Here is a 26,648-nt window from a genome sequence, read left to right as displayed (position 1 = left end):
ATTTTATTTATTTATTTATTGTTTGTTTGTTTAGTTTTATAGTGATATAAGACTATCTTAGTTTGTCCAGGCTCCTATAACAAAATACCATAGACTGTGTCACTTAAACAGCAGAAATTTATTTCTCACAATTCTGGAGACCGGAAAGTCCAAGATCGAGGTTCCAATAGATTCGGACCCAAGTGAAAGTCCTCTTCCTGGCTTATGGATGACTGTCCTCACACTCTCTTTAATGCATGTGTGTGTATAGGGGAGGGAGAGGGGGAGAGGAAAAGGGAAGTAGAGGGGAGAGACAGAACTACTGACTTTGCTTTCTCTTCTTATAAGGACATCAATCCTATCATATTAAGACAATACTCTTAAGACCTCACTTAAACTGAATTACCTCCTAAAGATCTTATCTCTAAATACAGTCACATTGGGGGTTAGGGCTTCAACATATAGGTTTGGAGAAGGTACACAATTTAGACCATAGCAAAGAGAGAAATTGGAAATAACAAAATATAAACAACACTTCAATCGAAAGAAGGTTATTTGCTTTAAAGTGGAAGGGGAAAAAAGTATGTTTGTATGGCGATGGGAATAATCTAGTAAAGAGGCTTCCCTCTTTACTAGTCTTTGGGTAAGAGGGAGTAGGATCTAAGGACAACTGGGATGGACCTGAACGAGGAGCAAAGATGGTTTATCTGCTGAAACAGGAGAGAAGGCCGAATTTGTGAACACAAATACCGTTGGGTCTGTAGTGGGTGGGCTTATCAAAATTTCCTGATTACTCTATTTTGTTGGTAAATAGAAAGAAAAAGTCATCACCTGAAAGAGAATGAGAGAGACGCTGATGGCAGTTTGAAGTCAGGAAAAGGTAGGAGAGTCATCTAGGAGAATAGAAGAATGATAGACTAAGGGAATGAAATGTAATTGCAAGGGAGCTGTAAGGACCCACTTAGCACTGAGCACCCTTTTAGAATGGAAGTCCAACACATACACCTTAGCAGAATTTAGTATGATGTATCCCAGGAGGGAATGTCCACAAGGGATGATCGGAAGACTTGGGGTCTGGTCGGATTTTCACCATATACTCACATGAGTCACTTATCTTCTGTGAAGCTCCTTGGATTTTTATCTAAGATCAGGATATTCACATCTGCACTGCCTTCCTCAGAAGAATCATAAGGTGGAACATGAAAGATATTTCCTAAAATGTCAAATGCTAAACACACCAAGCTTACTAGGAGACTAGAGCAGGTAAAATTAGAACAGCGTACACACACACACACAAGGTGTGAGGTCCCATGGGATCCCCAGGTCCAAATGAGGTCTTTCCAGAAAGGATGGCCTAAGGCTATTTGGGACAACAGATAGAAGGTGATGTAAAAGCAAAAGAGAAAGAAAAGGGAGTTGAGGAGGGAGTTGAGGAGGACACTCTGCCAACAACTACTGGCTGCTGTGGCCCAGGGCTGGCATCGTGCAGCTGAGAACATAGCACTCCCTCCAGACACCCAGGGTGGGGGCTGCCACTGGCCCATATGCACTCTTCGTGTGGTTTGTAAATGGGTGCCCCTTCCTCAAGAACCTCTACTCCCACTTGTCAGAAAACTGTCCAGATGCACCTACTTCCTTAGAATATTTTATTAATATATGCCTAGAAAATTGTTTTAACAAATACAAAAATCTACAGTGTTATTGTGTGAATTGTGCCCCCTAGAGTTGTGTAGTATACAACAGCACATGACAGTTCTGTCTTGGCTGACTCCAGCAATAGCCAACCCCCTCCACCGAACGCCACCTTATAAAGAATCCTTTATTCCTATATTTAAAATATCAGTATATAATATGTTTAAGTTTTTGAGATTGAATTTGAACACTATTGGTTTTTGTGACTTAGGCCTAGATTAGACATCATTACATTACAAAATCATTAACTTAGAGGAATGATTTTACATGCACATTTGGGAAGGCGGAAATTCATGATACATATATATCATGTGCACTATTCTATTAAAAATTAAGCAGTTAAGACTTATTTTAATTCAGGTCCCCCCATTTTTTTTTTTTTTAGCTAAATCATAGGAATTAGAGCTGAATTTAAGGGAAACAAGTATCTCAAAACATTGGTTAGAAAGGTCAAATGCAGTTTTCTTTTCTCACACAGACCCTGTATCTCTTTCTTGGATAACTGCAACCTTATGAAATAATCACTAATAATAGATACAGCTTAGTGGATTGCCTCGCTGGCACTCTGCTGAGCACTTTAAGTGTATGTAATCCTCTCGACCAACTCCTGAGGTCACTATTACTAGTTCACTTTACAGATGAGAAAACTGAGATTTGAAGAGGTAAGGTAATTTAGCCCAAAGTAAATACCAGTAAGGTTGAGGAGTCAAGATTCTAACCCATTCTCCCGGGGTTGATAGCCACTTGTCCTCTGTGACTGGTGTGTCAGTCTCCTTTGGCACTTGATAAAATGATGGTTAGGGTGGTGTAATGAGCATTTTGGACTGCTTAAGAACCACTAAATACCACATCTCTAAGTTTTAAGGGCTTAGCTTAGCACTAAAAAACATACCATTGAAGCCAGAACTCATGGGTGGTATTTATTTGTGGGATCAAAGTTTGTCATTCAACATCCTGAACATCATGTGTCCAGTGCAAGGCAAACCCAGCACCGTAATTTGAAAAGCAACTCAGCCAATAATACCATTCCTGTATATGAGAGTCTAGTACTATCAGCAAAATATGCAAATTCCAATTTTAAGACTCAGGAAAATATTTCAGAGCTGAAATATCCACATATTTTTGGCTAAATAACTAAATGAAATTCCCTCTATGAAGCCAAAGTTCAATATTTTAATTTATTTAAAGCCCTGTCCCACCTCAACTGTCATTGCCACATTCTTTGTGACCACCCCCCCCACCCCCCACGCAGTGGCCTAAAAGAGTTAGCTTCCTTTAACCAGCAAGGTAGAGAAAGATTTGGGAGTACTGCATTTCATTTTCTTTGTCTGCTTTGATGGAAACAGATCTTTCATCAAACCGTGAAGGTGAAATCAGGGGAAGGGTGTGAAATATCAGTTTTTAAATGGGACAGAGAAGTGGCAAACCTGGTGACTTCTGTGACAATGAACAATAAAGAAGCCCCTTGAAGCCCCTAAACCCTAGGGACTTAATGATTTAAGAGTGAAGACCAACCCTGCCGATATCATACATCCTCCTGCAGTCCCAGTGCTCCTGAGGCAGTCAGGAAGATGTCCCAGAGAAACGAGACTTTAGTCAGAATGTGATCAAGGTTCCTTAGTACTTAGGTTTCTGAGAAAGAGGAAAAAAAAATCTCTACTCCTTTTAAAAACAAACAAACAAACAAACAAACAAACAAACAAAAAAATAAAGCCAGGAAATCAAGCATTATGAGTTCAGGTATTTGTCTCACGGATTACCCAAGATCTCTAAATTTCTCATACTTTGCTATCTGACTTATATTTCGTATTACACATAAACAAGTTAATAAATCCCAAAGCAGGCCGTTGGGTGGCTTGGGCACAATAGGGTGAGAAATCATTCCCTATTACTTTATAATGATTTGATCAAAATGAATGCATTTTAACAAAGTTCTCAAGGTGTCTAATGGAGTACATAAGATGTTAAGTTCTTCTAGATATATAGGTGTGACTGGGGCCTGGTGGAGTTGGGGTATTGAGAAGGGGAGGAGGGAAGAGGTGAGTGTAAAACAAATGGGAAGCTTCCCTTTAACTTTCCCCATATGTTCAGAAACTGCCTTCAATTAAAAAAAAAAAAAAAATTACCACCCCTGCAAAAATGCACTTGCCATAGTTCCTGATCTGATTCAGCATTCTGGTTGCCTAGATACATATGTAAACAAAAGTGCCTTTCAGACTGCAGAGGAACAGCCAGATGAACCTGATGGCCTCCTTCCTGGCTCAGCCAGTGACCAAGAAAAGAAAGCAAGTACTTTTAGATATTCTTATAAAAAAAAATAGAATATTTGTTAATCTTCTTTAAAGCTTAGCATTGCTTAGAGAGTTCTAAAGAATCCTGTAAGAGTTGTTTTTCTTCTTACTGTATCCAAATTTCCTATTGTTTTTTTTTCCTGCTTTGATAAAGTGATGACAGCATCAGCTGAAAAGCAAAAAGGTCTCGATGTGTGACTACATTCCTTGGACTGAATTTTAATATGTAGGACTAAAAATTAACAAAAAAAAAATGATTATTTTTAATGAAGATTCAAAAGAAACTGATAAACTCAAGATACAGACGCTATCTCTAAAATGGAAAAGAATAGTTGAATAGAATGTTTATTGGTGCTTGTCTTATCTTACCCATTAATGAAAAATAGCATTCAAAGAAGGAATGTTTTTAGACTTTACTTTATAATTATTATAAAACCTGACCAGCTCATTGTGATGGAAGATCACTAGAAAGCTAGCACAATATCCAACACTGATATTTTGTATCGATTGGCTGTACTACACACTAGCTGTGTGACTTTTAGCAATTACTTAAGCTCTCTGTTTCCTCTTCAATGAAGTAAGCTAATTAAGCCTATCATACAAAGAAGTAAGGTTTGAATGAGCCATCAAGGTAAAGAAAAGGCTGAGCAGGTAGGAAGGACTCAGTCGATAACTATATTATTACTATTATTATTATCTGATCTTGAACAAGTCCATTACTTCTCTGCTCCTCAGATTCCTCACCTATGAAAATAATCACCTTAAATTCTTTCTGTAATAAAGAAGGGTTTCAATTATTTGAGATAACCAATGTTGTCTTTTTGGTAAAGACAATGATTCTTACCTTACGGGACTGCTGGAAAAATAAAATCACATCATATACATGAAAGTATTTTATAGGACATTAAGTCAAAAAGGATCATAACCTTTGTTACTTTAAAGTATGTGAGTCATATGTATGTTTTTAAGAGGATGCTATTTATGACTTTCCAAATAAGACTTAAAAATTAGTAAAATAAGGCAGATAGATATTTAATTTTTTCACTCAAGAAGAAAAGAAGAGAAAAACCCAGTAATTTTGTGTCCTTGGATATAATGTTCATCATACTCTTTCATTTCACAAGCACCTAGAAAGGGCTACTGGCACCAGACATATAAGACCAGAGACCAGCCAGTTGAAGAAAAACAGAAACAGACTCTTACAGGCCAAGGGTCACAGTGGAGAGGAGAGAAGGAAAGAGCTGGCATTAGCAGGTGAGGAGCCCAGGTCCCAGCATTGTTCCAGGGGAAAGCTGGAGTGAAAACACAAAACAGGACAGAAAGCCGGTCACGTTTTCCAGGGAGTTAAATGGTTTTCACTACATGGGTACCCGGGCACCCAGGGGATCAGTGTATTCCTTCTCTGGGGAAAGACTGGGCCTCAGAGCACTGGACCCACTGCAGACCCCCACTCAGCAATGAAAAGAGAGGGTCTAAAGCACTATCATGGCAGCTCACGGGCTCTATCCTGAGCAGCCTTAAATCTGTTTTGGTTGCCCACCGCCAAGGGGGCCAGGTCACAAGAGCCTGATGATTGCCAGGTGTTCTTTATTGGATTCAGTAATCATTGATTTATCTTTTATTTTTAAGTTTTATTGGAGGAGAAAGATTTCTAATTAAGTTCCTTAGGCCCTAAAATAAGAAGTAGTCATTGCTTAGGCTTTTGCAAAAGAAATGATTTCTGTATGTGGGTCTTAACATATTCTGCTCACCATTATAGAATAACAAACCAAGAAAAAATATCCTAGGAACATATTTTAAGTTTTAAAATGAGGTGGAATACCACTCGTTCTCTCCCTACTGAATCCAGTTTAGTGATAGGCTATTAAAATAAAGATAAAAATGTGTCCTCTTTTTAAACTTAAAAATAAAAAAACATTAGAGTCGAAAACAGTTTCAGCATATGCAAAACAGTGAGTACATTTGGTATCCTCTTTACTCCTAGAAATGCTGCAAAATTATGAACTTTCATGCAAACGGAACTATCTTGTGGTAACACGTTGTTGAATTAGTTAAGTGTTCAGATGGCCAGCTATGTTTAATGCTAATAAGTTATGTACAAAACTGTGCTCTGTACTTTCTCATTGACTATAATTATCTGACATCTAGCTTTCTGAGAAAACAAAATAACCTAGATAGACTTGTTTTCTAGTCTTTGGCGTTGTTTTTGAAAATTTTCTGACTCCCCTCATAATTCACTCTGTAAGGAATTCTCTCATAACTCAGCCAATGGATATTTCATTTTAAAAATTATCTAAGAAAAATATATGGCTTTAACCTTTCCAAAAAGTTTTTCCTGACTGTGATATCAAATCTATGAAATGCAACTCTCTAGTTATCTTTCCAGAACTTGGTTTTAGTTTTAGTCTCTAGCAATAAACAAGGGGCGTGTGCAAAATTAACTGGGTTTACTGTAATCTGTAGTATATATTTGGTAAAATTAAGACATTGATATAAAGATAAGATGATAGGATTTCCCTATAAAGCAGCTGATGATACGTTTTAAACCCATGACCTCTGTTTTAGGTGACATTATCTCCAGCCAAAATGTCAACCAAGAATTCTACAGATCTAGTTGAATATGTTGACAAGTAAGTCTGTAAATTACAACTAATTTTAACTATTTCCTGTGTTTAATGATTCAGTTAGAGATTAAAGTGCCTGAATGAAATCTTTGAGTTCATCTAAACTAGTCCTCTGCTTTGGAAAGAGATTGCATTAAACCATCTCAGAAAGATGAACCTTTCTATCCTATTCTCTTCTGATGGACAGAGCAAGCTGATTCTACTGGCATCCCCTTTAAATAACCTCCATAGGTTCCTGAAGACTTATGAATAAAGTGATACAACATAGATAATGAATGACATACAGCAAGATCTAATATAGTTAACCATTACTTTCAAAATAAACCAAATAGCTCTGTTTATATCTCATGAAAAAAAGTCAGGAAAATTTGAAATATATTAATCATCAGAAAATTTTGATTCAGTTGTTTACAGTGCCTCACTTGGAGCTTATCCAGGGAAGGTTTATAGAAGGACAACTCTGGGGACTTGGAAATAGAACATATCAATGATACATGTGCATTGTCCAAAAAGGTCCTAGAATTCCAGTTTGAAAAGGCAGGATCACAGAGGCAATGCATATTACTTTGAGTTGTTTTCTATTCCACCTGTTGAAGGAGCATTAGGTCTTATGCACCTATTCACGTTTTTAGGACAGTTGGTATTCAGTCTCAGTCCTTCCACAATTTACTGTGTGATCTCAATCCGTCCCATTATATCTCTGGGCTTTGGTTCTTTCATTTGCCAAATGAAGAGGTTAGACAAGAAGCTTTCTAGGGTCCATTTAACTTTAAAATAATTCTAATCCTAAAATATGCATCATGACCACCGAGGAAAAATCACCCAACAAAAGAAAAGTGAAGAGATAAATCTAAATACTGAATTTTCTTTTTTTACAAGTATATTTCATAATGAATATAAAAAATTTTAATTTACTGATTTTAGTGCAATTTGTTCCGTTAAAAATTTCCCCTTTCCTTAATGAACTGGATTTAATGCATTCTAAATCATTCAACCACATAATTTCAGCCTTTCTTTTCATGCTGCCCATAATTTCTATTTGCTTATGTGAAAAATTTAGAAAAAATGGAACCAAACAAGGGGCAGGGTTTTTTTTTAATTGTTTAAAAATGACATTTGGATAGAAGACATTTTTTCTGAGTTAAGGGCAATGAATATGGTATGTACAAAAATAAAGATCATAAATGGATATATTAGCTCAGTTTGCCATGCAAGAAGAAAGGAACACTAATTTCCATCCAACTCTTCATATGGCCCTTGGAAAATAGAAACCATTCTTCTGACCTGTAAAATTCCACTATGAATCTAAGTGGATTTCTTTAGCCCAGGCTGATGACCTACCTCCCAGGAGATGAGAGAACAAATTTCTGGAAGATGGCAACAGACTTAAAAAAGAAAAAGGAAAATTTTGCCATTTCTTGGATGCCAGAGAAACTGACATTAAGAGAAAGGGTGAGAAATGGCCAATAATTCAAAGCAAAAACATAATGAAGATTATCTGGCCCCAACATTCATTTCTACATTGATCAACCCCACATCTCTTCTCTGGCTAAGCTGTATAACTACAACTTTCTATGTACCACCTGAGATGGTTAGTTTTTGTTTGGTCTCTCCCCACTAATCTTCCAGAACAGGCTGTAAGCTTCCTAAAGGCAGGAAGTCTGAAGCCTCATGTTTTTGATACCCCACCAGCAGCCTACCATGGTACGCTGAATGTGGATTGTTGAGGAACTGTAGTTGGCAGATTTAATGCAGAGGAATGGTGGGACTTTGACTCTTTAGGGCTCTGCTTAAAACAGTAGACTCTTGAGTAGCTGATTAACTGGAAAAGCAAAATGGCACTCAGGCATTTCAATCATCAGTGCAGATATTTTGAGTCAACTTATTGAATCCAATAAAATAAACATAAAAAAACAATCGTGTGTAAAATAACTTCATCCTTCAAGTCATAGTACTCATCAAGTGGCAACAAATTTATTGATATGCAAACAGAGTACTTATACAAGTAAAAGTCATTACTGACTCATTCAACTGCCTCAATATATATTACACATCCTCGGAGGTTATGCCTTAAATATCTATGTAGGTATATATATGTAGGTAATACGAAAAGCAAATAATAACAACTGAAAATCCAGCGACCAAAGAGGTAATGTCTATCCTATGAACAAGATTTGTCTGGAGGTACACACATTAAAAAGAGAGGCAGACGGAGTGTCTACGGGGCCCTTCTCAGCCTCAGGCAGTTGGAGCAATACTCACACATTATTAGTAGTTGTTAAATGCTAGGTCACATTAATAATCCATGGGACAGGGGAAGGAGGAATGCTTGCAGTCATTTATTAGACAATTATGGTAACACTATTTTAAATGCGGTAAATAATTCTGATTTCCACATGTTCATTGATTCACAATGAGCAGACATCCATCCACTGATTTTATAAGTGTACCTAGTGTTCATTTAAGCAGAAAGCACCAAAGCCTGTTTTGTTTTTATTCTTTTTTCTTCAGCTGGTAGAAGGAACACTTCCAGGAGGCCAGGCACCTCAGGTCTACTCTTGAATCTGCCTCTAATCAGCTATGTGACCATGAGAAAAGAAAAGGTCTTCTCTATGGGCAATCTCTGCCTCCTCCATAAAATGCGGCTGAGTTTTAAGTGATGGGTGATGAGCAGCCTGAGTGCTAAAGACTCACTGTGTTCAAAATAAGACCCAGATTTTATTTCTAGGATGTGGATTAGAAAGATGCCTCTACATGCTGTTTCTCAACTCTACCCACAATTTCTCATAAACTTTCTCTTACAAAAAAAAAATGGCTAAGGTTTAAAAACATACATTATTCCCCCATGCAATTTAATTTTGAATGGAAAACAAATCACTTTTTTTTTCCATTGACACTCTTTAAAAAAATGTTTTTACCACTGAATCAAATAATTGATAAGGTCTCTTCTACCTCTAAGATCTTTTGGCCTTCAAAAATTGATTATTACTATTTATTCACTTAACAAATATTTAATGAGTATCTACTTCGTGCCAGGCATTATTCTAGGCATTTGTAGAGCCATGAGTCAACAAAAGAAAAAGACCCTTGCCCTCATAGAGCTTCTGTTCTATCAGGAGGAAAGGACATGCATGCATTGTCAGAAAGCCTGACAAGGGTAGGTCTCAAAGAGAGGTCGGCATGTGAATAAAGACCAGATGAGGAAGTTTGGGATGTGGACGACTTGAGAAAGAGCAAAGTTTCTAAGGCAGGAACATTCCTGTGGTGTGGCAGAAACAGAAAAGGGGCAAAGATGACTGGAATAAAAAGGGAAGTATAAATTTGAACTATGATGCTTAATTGGATCAGGAAATGAGGAGTCACCGGGGCAAGGCTATAGCCAAAACATATTTCAGGAATTCTCCTAGTAGTACATTTTGGGAAAAGGAGGGTCTGGTGGACTGCCAAAGACTGCTATTTAAAATTTGGATACATAAAACTATCTGTAAGTCAAATGGGCAAAATAATAAATTAATGATTTCTCTTAATGATAGAATATGACATTCAGGGTCTAGAAATTATTCATCTTCAAGGTTTATTTCTTAGTATCATGACAGATATTTTATTATACCATGATGTATTGCTTTTGTTGCTACGCGATGAAGACAGATATTTCACATTACAGTACACGAGAAAGGAAGACAAAATGCTGTTGGTTGAGCTTTCTATGAGATAAGTCATGTTAGGTTGGAAATCTTTCAGGTTTTATTTGGCAATATCATATCCATCTTGGAGGGCAACTAGCTGCCAGGTGAGAGAGCTCAAAATAGTCTGCACAGGTATGAAGAAAGGGATACATGGGACACTCGGGGTTGTTAGAGCATTTTTTTTTATTACCTGGAAGACCCTCTTCTACCCTCAACAGTTCCCTGGCACCACTCACCATTTTGATTGTTACACCCTCCAGCTCTTGTTCAGTGATAATCATCTCATTCAGTCCTCATAATAACCCTAAGAGGTGGACAGTGTCACTCTTAAAGATGAAGACACTGGGATGCAGAGAAGTGAAATATTTGCTCAAAGTTACATAATGCTCTGACAGAACCAAGATTATGACCCAGAAATTTATGTCTCTGTTACTTCAAAGCCTGTTTACTTAAGCACTCCTCTATCCACGCTCCCTGCCAGCTATCCTTTCAGTGCACACACACAGCCTGGGACATCTTCACCTCTAGCCTCTCTCCTGCAGCATGGAAGATGTGATGCAACCATGGCTTTCTGCTCTTCCATGAGTGCCCCTTTGTGAGGTGTAGACAGCCTGGACTCGTACAATCTTAGCTGCACTTTGGAAACACTGCCATCAGGCACAGTGCGGTCTTTTATCATTCTCTCTCTCTGGTGTCTTCTCACTGCCCCCCGTCTGTGATGGGCAAGACTCTGGCCATGGGCAGACATAGCTACAGGAACTGAGCATTATCCTCAGCAGCCCCAAATCAGTCTGGGCAGGGGCTGCCCAGGTGAAGCTCACTCCCTTTCACCCCAGGAGGCTCCCAGATTCTTGCTACACCCAAGAGCTTCTGCTCAAGCATGAGAACTCTATTTAGGTCAAGCTGAGACCAGACTCAGTTCTCTAGAGCAGAGAGGGAGCCCCTCCCAAGAGAATCCTTAGGACTCCATGAAGACAAGTGAGCCAAGCAGAGGAAGAGTAACTGGGGTGAAAATTACATAATGTTGGGAGCAAGTTATATATTTAAAAGCAGAGGAATAAATATATCTTCTCTAAGAAAAACATAAATATAACAGAAAGAGATACTAATTCATCTACGCAAAGCTGCTGTGATGTAGGAAAGAGTCAAAGAGGCAAGTTAAAATGTTTCGCAGCTGAGTTACTGATAATCTCCAAGCCTTGGCTTTCACCTAAATCGAGAAAAATTTCACTTATGCCATAGGGTAGTCGTGGGAATGAAATGTTGTTTATAAAAGTGATATGCTATCTATAAGAACTAAATAAAAATAAGATAGTATAATAATAAATTTCTTACATTGGTCCTATACTAGAAGGTCCCCTTAAATAACCTACCACCTACCTGATTTAGTTTCTAGGGCTTCCATAACACACTACCACACAATGAGTGACTTAAAACAACATAAATGTATTGTATCACAACTCCAGAGGTTCTAAGTCCAAAATCAAGGTGTCAGCAAAGTTGGTTCCTTCTGAGAGATCTGGGAGAGAGTCTGTTCCATGCCTCTATCCTACCTTCTGGTGACAGCTGGCCCTCCTTGGCTTGTAGATGCATCACTCCAATCTCTTTATCCTCACATGGCATTCTCCCTGTATGTCCCTGTCTTCACATGGCCAGTTCTTATAAGGACTCTAGCCATATTGGATTAGGGGCCCACATGATTCCTGTAATAACTTTAACTATATACATCTGCGACAAGCTTATTTCCAACTTAAGTCATATCCTGAGGCACTAGAGGTTAGGATTGCAACATATCCTTTTTTGGGGTGACACGGTTCAGCCCATAACACCATCGAATAATTACTAATAACTATTCTAAGAAAACATATCTATAAAACTTGTAGACATTATGAAGCATTTCAGGTACATTATTTAAATCGATTCCCTCAGTCAATGGGGTAGGGCAAGTGTCATTATCTCCATGGGACCACAAAGAGTTCTCTTCTGGACAACCTAAAAGAAGTTAAAGGTAATAAATGCCAGAGACAGAATTTTAACCCAGGTTTCCTAACTCCAAGAATAATATTCTTTCCCCTAGACTCACATAAATAATACACACACTCCAAAAATACCAGGCAATATGGGAAATGTCTCAAGAGCACAACAAAATGCAATAGGAACACCAACGGTCATCAAAACAATTTGCTGCTGCATTTGCGTATGTTCTGCCTATGAACGTGACCAGACATCCACCGAGCCCTCGTTCACACGGGGACTCTGGAACCCTTGCCAACCTGTCTGCCTCCACAGGGAAGGCAATCACAACCAGTACATTTTTAATTTTGTAATTGTATTTAAAAGTTTACCAAACGTGAGCAGTTGGCTTCATATAACTTTTCTCTATAAAAGATCCACAAGTCGTCTTTTTCTCCAGTCTCCTCCTGGTCATGTTACTCTTTGGAGTCCTCTCCTTTCTGGGTCCTTCTATGCAAACCTCAGTCCTGGCCTAACCCTACTGGTCTCGGTCTGCTGCTTCTGGATGCATCCACTGAAACTCAAATTGCTCCCCTCACCTTCTTAGACCCTTAAGCCCAACATAAAATTCTGCAATGCAGGCTTCTGTAGCCACCAAAATCCATCTGCCAAGGTGGTTATAAACAAGCAATGGAGAAACTTTATATATATATATATATTTTCAATTTCATCATTCTACACACAATTTTTATGAGGCATCAAAACGTTCTGTAAAATTTCACTATGTTTATATATTTTGCTGGACTCCACATTCAGAAAATAAACGGTCATATATTAGATCTTAACAAAAACGAAAATTTTCACCAGTTATGCCTTTTCATGTTCTAGAAAGGGGTTTAAATTATCAAATTTTTGTTTCTTGAGTATTACAGGTTGCCAAACTGGTTTGCAGAATTGCCCAAGTAAATTTAGTTCTCTATTCGCAAGAACAGAACAGGCAGAGAAGTGAGAGGTTCTGTGTACCAATGCATCTGCCAGCGACAGCACAGCTGGTGTAAGTCACACCGAACTGCAGAGAAACAGAACTCAGAGTCTGTGGGAAATCTGTTCAGATTCAGTTGTCTGCTACCTCATCAATGATTTATGTAAAGCCCAAACATCTCTCTGAAAGAGCCCCCTAGGAATTCTTCCTCCCAGGGTTAGTCACTCCATCTGGACTAGTCTGGTATATTCAGTTATTTCTTTCACAGTTTAATTTACATATAAGTCCCACTGATATAATATACTAATAAAACAGCGATTTTTTTTTTATTTGTTATAAGAATCGGAGTGGCCATATTTTGCTACTAGTTAAAGGCCTCAGTTTTTAATTTTTTTGGATGATCTGATTTGAACAATGGTACTCCCTTAAAAAACTGAGAATTGTTCACATGTGTGTTCTTACAATTGTTTTCAAAAGGACAGCTGGAAAACAATATTCTCTTTTATAGTTAATAGAATAGAGAAAAATATAAACTCTGTTGATCTTGTATTAATCATGTAAATAGAACTAAACAGCATCCTTTAGTGCTTTATTAAGCATCATTAATAAAATACTCCAATTAATAATAAATCTTAGGCATGAAAAGAAATTTCAAAAAGGAATACCCTCCACTTAAAAATAACTTTTAAAAATGAACTTTGAAAACTAAAGGAAAAGAAATAACCACAGTCCAGGATTTATATGTGTCACTCAATGTCTCTATGGTTGTAGGCAAATACATCCCATAGCACCAGGTGCCGACCTCCACAAAGGTTCCCTTCAAACAGCAGCAACACTGAAGCCAGCCATGACAGGCTGGACCACAGATTAGCATCTCAGCAGAGGGGCTGCTGTGTTCTACTGACCGTTCTGCTGGCTTAGGTCAGCTTCCTCATCTTTGTGAATAGTCTTGACACTAGCCAATGGCATATCGAAGCATGTCCATGTGCCCCACGTCACCCTGAGCTGCGGTGCAGCTGTATAGCATTGGTTTCTCCACCCCTTACCACATGCGGCTTGTATGTTATCTCAGAACTTACAACCATACATGAAGTAGGGCCCGTTAGCCCTGATTAAAGATAAATTCACCGAAACATTTGGTTGCTAAGTGTTAGAACCTGTATTCTACCTTCAGTGTATCCTGCCTTCCGACTTACCAAGCTGCTTCTGAATATCTATATAACTGAGAGCTCATATTTCATACTTCAGCACTTTATTATGTATCCTGCCTTATTCACTGACTCACATGGCTGGTCTTAAATCAGTGCTGTTCAGTCTTTAGCATACATTAAAATCACATAAATACTTCCTTAAAATACATATTCTTGCTCTCCCCTCCACACCCTAAATCAAGATTATGATTTAGCAGGTCTATAGTGGAGCCAAGAAATCTACATTTTAACAAATTCCCTGATTCCCCCACCCCCATGATAATTCAAGTTTATTTATGAGAAACACTGAATTAGACTAAGTTCCTTGAGGGATGAAACTACTGCATATTGTGCATGGACTAGAGTAGACATTTAGTAAATTCTTACTGAAATATTTCTATTTCAACTGACATTTTATTGGTAAGTTATTAGATACAGATACAGTGATTTTGACTGCACATAAAAACATTCCAACCAAAATGGCTTTAATATAAGGATATTGATTAGTTAACATAAAATAAAATCTAGACTTTGGTTAATTTAGAGGCTTCACGTCCCCAAGAACCCAAGGGGTTTCTATCCTTCCCCACTGCCATCCTCTTTTCCTGCATAACCACAAGATGATGTCAGCAGTTCCAGGCATCAAATAGACAGGACAATATCCAGCAGAAAAGAGAACTTCATCTTGCATGTCTCTTCTCGAAGGCAAAGAAACCTCACCCATAGTCAGATTCCCCTGAGGCTCACTGGCCAGAATTATTTCACATGCTCCTAGTTAAACCAACTGCATCTCAACCCAGAAAAAGGGGACCACAATGATTAGCTTGCTCCCTAAAGGATATGGGTGGAGGACAGGAAGATGAACCAAATCAGGCAGAAGGGAAGAATGGCTACTGGGAAGGTAACCTATAGTTTAGGTTAGTTAACATATAACCTACCACACTGAGAACTCCTAAGAGAAAATCTTAATTTTGAGAGGAATGCAGCATAATTTACAAGTGTCTATATAGGAGATTAAATACCCTTCTGCTGGCAAATGCAGGCTGCAGATTATAGAGAGGCCAGAAAGAAGCACTAACTCAAGGAAAATAATGAGCGAATCTGTAGTCCATCACTAGGCTATGTGTCACCATCAGCACCATCCAACTTCCTCCTCCCTCCTGCCTGTGACTCATACATCCAATCTAGGGTAGCACTGTCAGCACGCTGGGGTTTTTAGAGAAATGGATTTTACATAGATGAGGTCCCATTTGGTAATTTTCCAGAAGAACATTTTAAGCTCAACGAGTGGAAGATAGGATCTGTTTAATGAAACCCCTTAGCAAAGCCTCTTTTCTCAGATGTGGAGGTGATAGGAAAGAGGATTCTCCCCCAGGCAGAGGGTGCTTCCTGCTGCTTGATAGAGAAAACTATAAACCCTGAGGCTCTAACAACCTGTAGCTTTATGGAATTATTTTTCCCTCCAATTTTCTAACAACCAAGCCTTAGGGAACAAAGAGTCCAGCTAGAGAAATCAGTCAGTCAACAAATACTTATTCATTGCCTACTATTTGTTAGACACTCTTCTCAGTGTTGGGGCCAATGTGGAGAATGAGTTAGATAAAGCACCTGCCCACTGGGAATTTTCATTCTAGTGGTAGAAGAAAATAAACACAAACAAGTAAATAAGATAATTTTTGGCAATGACATATATGTGCTATGGAGAAGATGGTATGAAACATTATGGTAGAAAATGACTTAGGAGAAAGCTTGTCTGAGAATGGAATATTACAGTTGATACCTAAGCAATGAGCAGGAGGCAGCCATAAAGTGACTGCAGGGAAGAGCATTCCAAGCAGAGGGAATAGCGAGTGCTAAGGTTCTGAGCTAGGAACTACCTTGGTGTGTTTGAGGAACAGAAAGGGGGCCTGTGTGGTTGAATGACAAAATGGAGGGAAGTCTGGGAGGAGATGAGGTTGTAAAGAAAAGCAAGGATTTTATTCTCAATGAATAAATCATTAGAGCGCTAAGTAGGCAAGTGCTATCACTTGCACTTTTAAAAGACTCTCTAGCTGCTAATCCAGTGTGGAAGATGCACTCTTTGTTAGGAGGCAAAAGTAGAGGAGACAATGGTGGCCAGGACAAAGACAAGGAAGAAAGAACTAAAGAAAGAGTAGATATGGAGCCTGGAATACTTCTATCTGTCATTATGCTGCCACTCTCTATTATTATCTCCTAGAATGATAGGAATGTATAGAAGTTAAAATTAACATTTGATTTTGAGTCAGATGTGAGCATAAAATTCTGAACTTGATATCTATAAGTTATATGACCGTTCCTTTTTCTGTCTGATAAATTTCCTCCATCTGGTCTCCCAAATCACTAGTTCACTCTTCAGCTAATTCCTCCACCATAATTATTTCATCTTTTAACTATTTTTTATGTTTATTATTTCTAATGGTTCACTTTTTATGTTTTCTAGTTTATTTTCATTTTTATCTTCCCTTCTCTCTTAATGTTTTTTTTACCTTTTTAACAATTTCTTAATGCCTATATTTTAGTATTTCTCTTCTGCAGAAATCTGTAACCCAGTACATTGTTTCTTTGTTGGCTAGTTTTTGTTTTGTTTTGTTTTCATGCCTATAGCACCTGGTCTTCCTAGGTGGTCTCCCATCCAAGTACTAACCAGGCCTGACCCTGTCTAGCTTCTGAACAAATGTCAGGCTTGTTCAGGGTGGCATGGCTGTAGACTATAGACCGTGGCTCCAACAGAGCATGAACCCAGAACCTTCTGCATGTAAAGCAGATGTGCTAACCGCTACACTATGGAAACACATTCATGTTAGCTAGCTTTTTAAAAGGTTGTGCTCCTCAAATGCCTTTTCATTTTGGCTGGTTCATTTTCCCCCTGGGGATTTCAGCCAGACCTTGATCTCCAATGGAGCATTATCAGCAGCAACTGAGCTCAGGAGGGAGGGTGTGGATGAGCCCCAGGCACAGTAAAACCACAGTCAATTACTCTTCATTCTACAAAATAACTTATCCTGTCAAAACTCTACCTTTTACTCCTCAGGAAGAAATAACCTTAGGAAAGTAGTTGCTTTCAAACCCTTGGGGGAAAGGGAGGTAGATGGATGCAGAAGCAACCGCCCAAGGTCATTTGTTCCCCAGGTTTTTTATTATTGTTGTTCCAGCTTCTTACCAAAACAGATCTCCATCTTGCATGATCTTACTCTTCAGGACACAGACCAGAGTCTGACATTTCACACAAGTAGGACAGTTTGTCCCAAGGAAATAGTGGGAAGAAGCAAAAGCAGAACTACAATGGTCCCTCTTCCCCATTTTATCCTCCCTCAACCACATGCTTGTCCCAGGCCGAACTGGCCATCTGACTGAGGTCGGGGTGCCCAGGAAACGAGCTCTGAGATGGTGATTGGTGAACAGAAGGCTTATCATCAAGTGCTCTGGGATAAACAAGTGTGGAAAGGAAGGAAAGGCAACAAATGGGAAAAAAGAAAAGTATTGTTATCCAATACCACGAGGACTACAGCCACCCCACAGGGAGCTCTGAGTTGGGATGGCCTTTCAAAGTCATTCTGAGATAAGGCAAGCATGCCAGGCCTTTGTATACCCACACATTGACCAACCACTGAATTTGATCTGCCCCAGGAAGTGGGCATAACCTTTGGCAAAGGGTCGCCTCTTCACCAAAGCCTTTTCCAGAGAAGGCTCACAGCTGAGGTCTGTGCTGGCAGTACTCCCAGGAGCTGGGAAATAAGTTCTTCCTTCCTGAAAGGGAGCTGGCACATCACAGCACCCATCGCATGTTGCAAGAACAGCGGCTACCAACGTCACACTTTTGAACACATTTGTGTCTTTCCACAGTACCAGGTTTATTGAGTGGAACCTTCCAGATAAACCAATCAGGTGCCCACGCAGGTTAACACACAGCACACAGAGAAGGGAATACAGTCTTATGTGGCAGGGCGAAGGGATGAAAGTCCTTAGCATCTCCTAAGCTCTGTTTACTGGCAGTGTGGAGTGCTGCGTGTTGGTCCCAAGCCAGCAGCTATGACGAGTCAGAAGGTCAGAGTCTTCGGCTCTAGCGCACCCGTCTGTGATGCTATCAGGTCAGGCTTGAGCATTATCTGTCAAAAGTATTCAGCTTATATGGACCTTACAAGGTGGTATGCTCATGTTTATCAGCTCCTTCAAAGGGGGGCTGATATTTCTGTGCTTTTAGGACTTCCGGTCACACTTAATGGGAACACCTTAAGGATATTCCCATTACATGCAAGTTGACATTACTGTCACGAGTCCCTTGAATCTGCTTAGTGAAGTCAAAGAAGCCCTCATTTCTGTATGCTGTCTACATTACACCACCACACTCATTCTCCAGCGTAAAACAGTCTCCACTGCCCAAGGGGTTTCCACAGTTTTCTCATTTTCTCTCTCCAGGTCTTGTGAGGTTTCAAGAGGGAAGAAAAATGGGAAGCCAGTAGTCATGTTAGTTTAGCATTTTGGTCAGGACCACAGTGAGCCCAGAAACTTGAACTCTTGAAGAAGAGCGTAACCCGTTTCCTTTCTCTCTGTGCTCTGTCTCCCATGAGCTGTCATGTCCCTCTGGGGCAGATTTACCTGAGCAGACTTGTTTACTCTAGGCGGCAACTCTCTCACTCACTGAAAGCTTCAGTTTCCCAGGGAAGCTGAATCTAAATGTTCCTCCAAAGACCAACTAGAGCTGAGCAAGAGGTGCGCTGTGGTTGAAGAAGCCTCACCATGGACGATAGCAATATTTTCTATGGTTCCAAAGTATGTCCTGTTGTTAGGTAGTTAGTCGTGAGTGACAGGAGCCAAGGCTCAGCTCTGCAAACATAGAAACTTCCCTTGAAGACTTTCCTTAAGTACCTCCCAGAAATACTGCCCTTTTAGTGTTATAAATTACCCCAAATCCTAGAGCACAACAGCCATAAAAGCTGCTGGCCTAAACCAGCTACAAACACATGCATGGAAAGTACTGCTCATATCTTCAGCCTCATTATACTATCATAATATCATGACTATGCCTAGTTCATGAATAACAGACTAAATTCTGGTTAAGTCCACGTGAAGTAGGCATAAAGTTATCTAGCAGCCAACTGTCAGTCTAGGCGACCTCACATACGGATCATCTAGGACCTCCCATCACGGCCCAAATATAAACACGCCTCACCATTTCTGCGTTGTTACAGCATTCCTGGCTGGACACCCATCCCTCCCTTTGGGGTGTACTATCTTATCTCTTCACCTCCTACATTCCACAGGGCTAGGGCCTTCCCTAGTATGGTTTGCCTCCTTCTAAAATATATTTTCAATAAATCTTACTGTTTCTAAATCTCGCCAACCTATAATCTTTGCTGCGTCAAAGGAACAACACACATCGCCCACTAACCACTATACTCTACCTCCTCCTCCTCCGCCCCTATGCCGCTAAGGTAATGCCGGGTTTCACCTCGCCCCAGCAGTGACACTGTGAGACCCACAGACACCCCTATCATTTCTCGGGCCCTAGACTCTCACCTCAGAACAACTCCAGATTTGCTTTCTAGCAAGATTATACTGACGACAGCAGGAAGAGGGGTGCAAGAAAAGGTACAGCTGGAAACAGAAGCCAGTTACGTGATGGTGATGGCGTGGTGGTTTTTAAAGGTCCACAAATTATTTGATACTTCATTTTTCAAGAGGTCAAGCTAATTACCATCGCTTCATCAAAGAGTGTTAGTGGAACTTAGTGACCTGTTTTTAAGAAAGTGATGGTGTATGACTTCAGAGACCAGGTCACAAAAGTAAGCAAAGTAAACTAAATAAAGAAAAAGGCACAACAAAAGTAGCTGTCCTTCAAAAAGTTTTATCCATGAAGGAAAGGAGTGATATGCTAATGCCAGTAGGGACATCAGGGTTTTATCCATTGCTTTGTCCTAACACTAAATAGCCACAGCCTTTGTCTTTTCCTCTTCTAATTTATTTTGTTTACTTTCACTGAACTTCTAACTGTTGTTAATCTTTGCCTTTGAGCCATCATTTTTTTTTTCAGCTATTATAAGAAAGCAGCCCTCTTCTCAATACTGAATTAATGAGTATTAAATTTATATGGATTCAACTTGGCCTGTTAGAATAGTAGGCAAAATATAGAACAATTCCTGCTTGGGAAACATAAAAAAATGCATGATACAAGATCAAAGCATAAGTCATATCTGTTTGTTAAATGAGACATAAACCAAGATTCTAACCATGCAACTGCTAAAGTCCTACCACATTTCTCATAGGGGAGAAAATACAAGAGTAGAAATGAGGATGCAAGTCTGGCGCTGGCTCCTCCACGGTTACTCTTGTAACACCCTGTTTTTGTTTCCTTTTCCTGACCAGGGGTCATTCTTTCCTTCCTGACATTCCAAACACCCAGAAAAATCAGCTAGAAGACAGACTGAGCAGCCAGGAGCGCACCATAGCATTCCTCCTGGAACAAGCCTTCCGCATCAAGGAGGACATCTCTGCTTGTCTTCAGGGGACCCATGGCTTTCGAAAAGAGGAGTCACTTGCCAGGAGGCTGCTGGAAAACCATATCCAGACCATCACCAGCATTGTCAAAAAACTCAGCCAAAACATTGAGGTAGTTCTTTACTTCCTATATGGAGGATTATTAACCATCGATGCCATTTTTCAACTGTAGAAATGAGTTGCTATTGCTGTTTAAATAATTACCATTTTGGTGCCTCTGAGGAAAGCAGTTTAGCATTCCTACTGTTCATTTATGTCAAAAAGTAGACAGAAATTATATTCAAAAAATATTTGTTGATTATCAATATGACAGCAAAGGAAATTATTTAACATTATGTCAAATATTGTGCTAAGGTGCTTATCTTAGTCTAAATCTCTAAGATTCTATCTATGTAACCATTTCAAATAGAGGTTTTCATAATGCCAGCCAATGCGGGGCCATAGGACCATTATAGTCTGTCTCTCTGTACTCCGGCTCCCACTGCTCTCTCCTTCACTCTGGCCATACTGCCTCCCAGTTCTTCCTAGAACATAGCAAACACTCTGGCTTCAGGGCCTTTGCACTTGCTATTCACTCTGGCTGGATCATTTTCCTTTAGATATTCCTATGAAATGTTCTTTTTTCCCTCCAGGTCTATGCTCAAGTATCGCTTTATCAGAGAATAGTCCCTTGACGCATTGCACTTACCACAAAAAAAAAGTCTAAATTTATTGTTTGTTTTCCTCTTATAAAATATAATCTCCATGACAGCAGGGATTTGATTTTGTTCACTGCTAAATTCTACACCAGATGATGTGAATGCCTACTAGGTAGTCAGCACACTGTAAATATTTCCTGAATAGATGAATGAATGAATGAGTGAGTGATATTTAAGGTGTCAAAGAGAAAACAGATTCTCTGATCAATAAAGAAAATGCTTGAGAAAAACCCAAGATAAACAGGTTTTTACTACAGATCTTTCAGACCTGTTTTTAAAGTGTTAATGGGCATGATGAACTTGGGGTAGCAGCTTTCAGGCAAGCATTCCAGAATACACTTTAGGAAGTTAGACAAAAATATGTGGAATTATCATGAGATTGATGACAATGCTCTCGTTTTCAACTATTGTAGATAATAGTGGACTAGACAAAAACAAACAAAAGACAACATGAGATTGACCTATCAATGACCTCCTCATGACTGTGTATTTAAGGCTAAGGATATTTATTGATTTATTTTCTATTTGTAGGGCCTGGCAGATCCTATAATGCATCTGAGGGAGTGTGGAAAGTTAAAAAATCTTAGCAAATTTTTAAAAGGCACTTCATTGGCATTTAGCACATACTGAATTGACCCCTCTGCCTAAAAATCAAAGCTACTCTCAAAATGGTTAAAGGGGTTTCCAGGCATAATAAAGTGTCATGAAAGTGACAAGAGATAAGGCTCAGTGCCTCTGAGATGATGAGAAAGTCAAGTAAGTGTAGCACTAGCACTAAAATAAGATCCTAATTTAGGAATCAAAACTTCTTGGGAATTGAAGAGAACAGCATTCTCAGAAATACCTTCTAGAATGTTCCAGACATTTATTTGGGTAGTTGTTCTGCGGTTGTCAAAATTCATCCAGATACAAACTTTGATTTGTACATTTTAAAACATATTACTTATACCCCAATAAAATACTCTTAGCATTAAGAGAAGAAAAGCTCCCAGATCACTGGAAATCTTGCTAAGAGTTTCTTCTAATTATCATCTTAGATTAGCTCTGTCAAAAATTTTTTTTTCCCAAAAACTGTAAAATCTCAAAATCTATGCAATCCTGTTAAGGGTTTAGCATACACGGAAAATAAAGAGGACTGGTCTGATTGTGGAGAAAACTGAATTAGAAAATAGTTGAAAGGTTATAGATAACGTAGTTAAAACATTATGAAGATAAACGGTTAGGTTACCTTTAGTAAATAACTAAGACTATAAAGCAATAAGCATTTTACAGAAAAATAGTTGCTATTCAATTATTTTGAAAGAATCTAAACCCTTTAACCAGAACAACCTATTTGCAAATTCATTAGCAAGATAGATCAAAGTATAAGTTGAAGCCTGACTTAGGTCATTAAAAGAAATGAAAAAAATTTTTTTTCTTAATCAACCTTAATTACTGTAGTTAAATTGCTTGTTCCTTTTAAAAATCAAATTATTCCTTTCTTTAAGCAGCCAGCTAATTATGGTTTAAATTTTATTTTTAACTCAAAAAAAGAGAATTTTATGTATAACATTGATTTACTGTGTTTTTCCCAACCTATACAAGTAATACTTGTTCACCGTATTAATTTTGAAAAAATTTAAAACCCAGGAAGAAAAGTTCTCACAATTCCACCACCAAATGGCAATCTCTACCTCCCTCTGGTGCATCCAGACATCCCATTTGGAAGGCTAAGACTACATTTACAGGCACAATCTTTAATATAAATTACATCATAAAGTCTTCTATATGTCATTAAAAGCTCTTTGCATGGTACTATACCAAGACTGCTTAATTATTCTTCTAATACTGAAATATCTTTGTGCATAAATATATATCTGCATTTGAATTATTTCCATACTATGTATTCTTAGAAGTAGAACTACCAGGGTATAAACACTGTAAAAACATTTGACGCATGTTACTAAATTGGCTGCCAGAAAGTTTATAGCTATTCACACTTGAATTAGCATTATATGAAAATGCTTACTTCACTATGCTAATTCCAACATCAAGATTCATTCTTTTAATCTTTGCTAATTTGATGGGAATAGAAATGAGATCTTGCTTTTTAACTTCTTAAAAGTAACTATAGCAATTTGCATTTTCTCTGTCAATAATCTAATAATGTCTTTACTCTATTTGGGGGATAGTGCTTTTTAATTCTTATTGATTTAATGAGTTTTTATTATTAAGAGTAATAACCAGTAGTACATTGGTAAATGTTTAACAATCAGCAATGAATTTTTTTCTGGGTGATGAAAGTCTGATTTGCAGACTGTGATTGACTATTTACATGGTGCAACTCTCACTGTGATTGATTTCAAGCACCAGTGTGATGTCACCGAACATCAAGACAGGAGGCGGCAGGCACAATCGGCTCTCACAAGCAGGTCCACGCTGATCATAGCTCACCCTTGAAACTCTTGGCACTAAGATCCGTTGTTTTTCCAGTTTTTTATTTATATCAAAATTATGTTTAAAATGTTTTTTACAAGTATTATATAAAGTTAAGCATTCCAATATTTTGTTTTGTGATTTCTCTCATTATTTTCTAAGAAATTTCTTCAAAGATGAAATGACTTCCTCTATTATCTGTTATTTTTATGATTTAACTTTTTATTTATACTCTAGTTTTCCAAAATCTATATTGATGTATGGCATGAAGTCAGGTTCTAAATGGATTGTTTTCTGAATAAGTTACCAGAGATCCCAAAACCATTTGTGAAATTGCTCCTCCATTGATTTGTGAATCTCATGTACAGTATATTTCTTTCTTAGATTTACCAAGGTCTTCATTACATTATATTAATCTATTGAGCAATATACATCTGTTTACCTATACTGATTTACTTATCCTTATTTTATAAAATTTTTTAGTACTCAGTAGGGCAAGTACCCTTTCATCACTGTTCTTTATTAAAACAAAGCATTCACAACACCTACTGTTGTGGTCCTTATGTGTTTCCCACAAATTCATAATGAATCCTAATGGACAATGTGATGGCATCAGGAGGTGGGGACTTTGGGAGCTGTTTAGGTCATGAAGATGGAGTTCTCATAAATAGAATTAGTGTTCTCATAAAAGATATTCCACAGAACTCCCCAGTCCCTTTCACCATGTAAAAACACGGCCAATAGTTGGCCGTCTGCAACCCAAAAGATGGTCCTCAGCAGAATCAGCCTATGCTGGTACTCTGATCTTGGACCTCCAGCCTCCAGAACTGTGAGAAATAAATTTTTGTTTTTGTAAGCTACCCAGTCTGTGGTATTTTGTTATAGCAACCTGGACTAAGACACTACACACATGGAAAAACAAACCACAAACAAAAAAACTCTAGCTAATGTTTTTGACACTTTCACATCTGTTAAAGCTTTTTTTTGCTCTTAGGTTGTCTTGATCTGCTGGCTTACAAACGGGCAAGATTCTGCATATGGTCTTTGAAATTCCTATAATTCGTTTGCTACAAAACTCTTTTTTCTCAGAAAATGAATAAACATAAGTTTAAACATAGGTCAGGCCTTGGTCAAATATAGCAAATAAAGTCTACGGCCATGCCTCCCTGAACAAGCCCAATCCTGGGCGTCTGATCTCGGAAGCTAATCAGGGATGGGCCTGGTTAGTACTTGGATGGGAGACCCCCTAGGAAGAGCAGGTGCTGTAGGCATAAAAAATAAGGGATTGTAAAGTGACAAGGTCCTTGCAATCTGTGAGGTCAACCAAGTGTTGCCTTGCCTAAAATATATATATAAATGTTCACACCAAATTAATGAGTTTTCCGAAGTCATTATACTCACACTTTTTTCTAAGTAAATGCAAATTCTTTTTATATGCCCTCATTTTACACTGGAATTTATTTGAATGTCAAGTAAGATATAAATTTTTCTATGGACAAGCAGTTGTTTTTCAATTATTAAAGTAATATGATATGAGTAATATTATATGAATGCAAACAATTAACAACTACTGTTTTTAAGAGTAGGCTCTATTTCAGAATACCTAGATATAATGTGAAGATAGTTGAGCCATAAATCTCTCATGTTCTCTAAAAATATTTAGAACAGTAAACCTTTTTCACTCTGTGTGTATGAAACAGTTTGAGTCAGATTTGCTTGTGTTAGTTGTATTAGCTTCATTATGTTCTGATTCAATCTGTGAAAGGCCTTGACTGATGTCATTTGAAAGATCCTTTTTTTCTGAAACTTACCACCAACTCTGAAAAAGGTTTTCATGAAAAGCTTTTGTATCAATGATGGCCAAATGACAACCGATTGCCAAACAGTACAAAAAATATATTTTGTTTGGCCCAGAGTGCTTATAAAAGATTTTGAATAAGATGTCAGCATTTAAATCTGGATTTTTGGATTCTAAAGTACTGTTGTTCTTACCTGGTAACAATAAGCTGGAATTAAGCCATTATTTCCTTCCTGAAATAAAGCAGGAGTGGCTTCTCTCTGACATAGCACTCTCTCACTCATTTACACTGTCTACCTAACTAGGAAATGCATTCAATTTTGTAACGTCTGCTTTGAACAATATTTTCTTATTATATGTGATGGAAAAGTAATGGGAATTTTACTCAAAATTACAGATTTTAGAAGACCAGATAAGAGTTCGAGACCAGGCGGCCACAGGAACTAATTTTGCAGTCCAGGAGCTAAACACCAAACACCTTCATGGAGTTGGAGATCTTCGAGGAAGAGTAGCCAGGTAAGAAGCAGCACATTACCATTTAGCAGTTAGTTCTTGGCCACTCAATTCCCATTCCCAAAAAAGTTCCATATAGTTTTCAAAAGTTCCAAACAAGATACTGTCTTTACATTAACGTAAACTGATGAAATGGTAGTTGAGAGATTGTGTCATAGATTTTGAAAACTTTATGCAACCTTTGAGATCCATTTTTTCTATAAAAGTCCCCTTATACAGAATGTCATTTGATCTACAAGTGGCAAGAGTTTTCTCTTTACAGACCTCAACTGTGCAAATGCCGGCATCCATACAAAAACACACCCTCATAA

General features: G+C 38.3%; 1 protein-coding gene and 1 pseudogene across 2 annotated transcripts in view; both read left to right on the top strand.

Moving 5' to 3' along the window:
• The first annotated feature begins 3,864 nt into the window (after positions 1-3,864).
• Positions 3,865-26,648, top strand: part of FAM81B (family with sequence similarity 81 member B) — a 47,725-nt gene continuing 24,941 nt past the window's right edge. The window contains exons 1-4 of one of the 2 annotated variants that reach the window (XM_016159789.2): positions 3,865-3,956; positions 6,528-6,592; positions 20,782-21,025; positions 26,222-26,340. In XM_016159789.2, the coding sequence (XP_016015275.2) occupies positions 6,549-6,592; positions 20,782-21,025; positions 26,222-26,340 (407 nt within the window). In that variant the 5' untranslated portion in view covers positions 3,865-3,956; positions 6,528-6,548. Of the gene's footprint in view, positions 3,957-4,988; positions 5,217-6,527; positions 6,593-20,781; positions 21,026-26,221; positions 26,341-26,648 lie in introns of those variants that run through there. The other variant, XM_016159790.2, reaches the window with a different exon arrangement.
• Positions 25,175-25,297, top strand: LOC118607456 (annotated as a pseudogene).

The sequence above is a fragment of the Rousettus aegyptiacus genome, unplaced genomic scaffold (assembly GCF_014176215.1).
Source record: "Rousettus aegyptiacus isolate mRouAeg1 unplaced genomic scaffold, mRouAeg1.p scaffold_m13_p_8, whole genome shotgun sequence".
Classification (NCBI taxonomy): Eukaryota; Metazoa; Chordata; class Mammalia; order Chiroptera; family Pteropodidae; genus Rousettus; species Rousettus aegyptiacus.
This window is presented reverse-complemented; position numbering and strand designations above follow the sequence as displayed.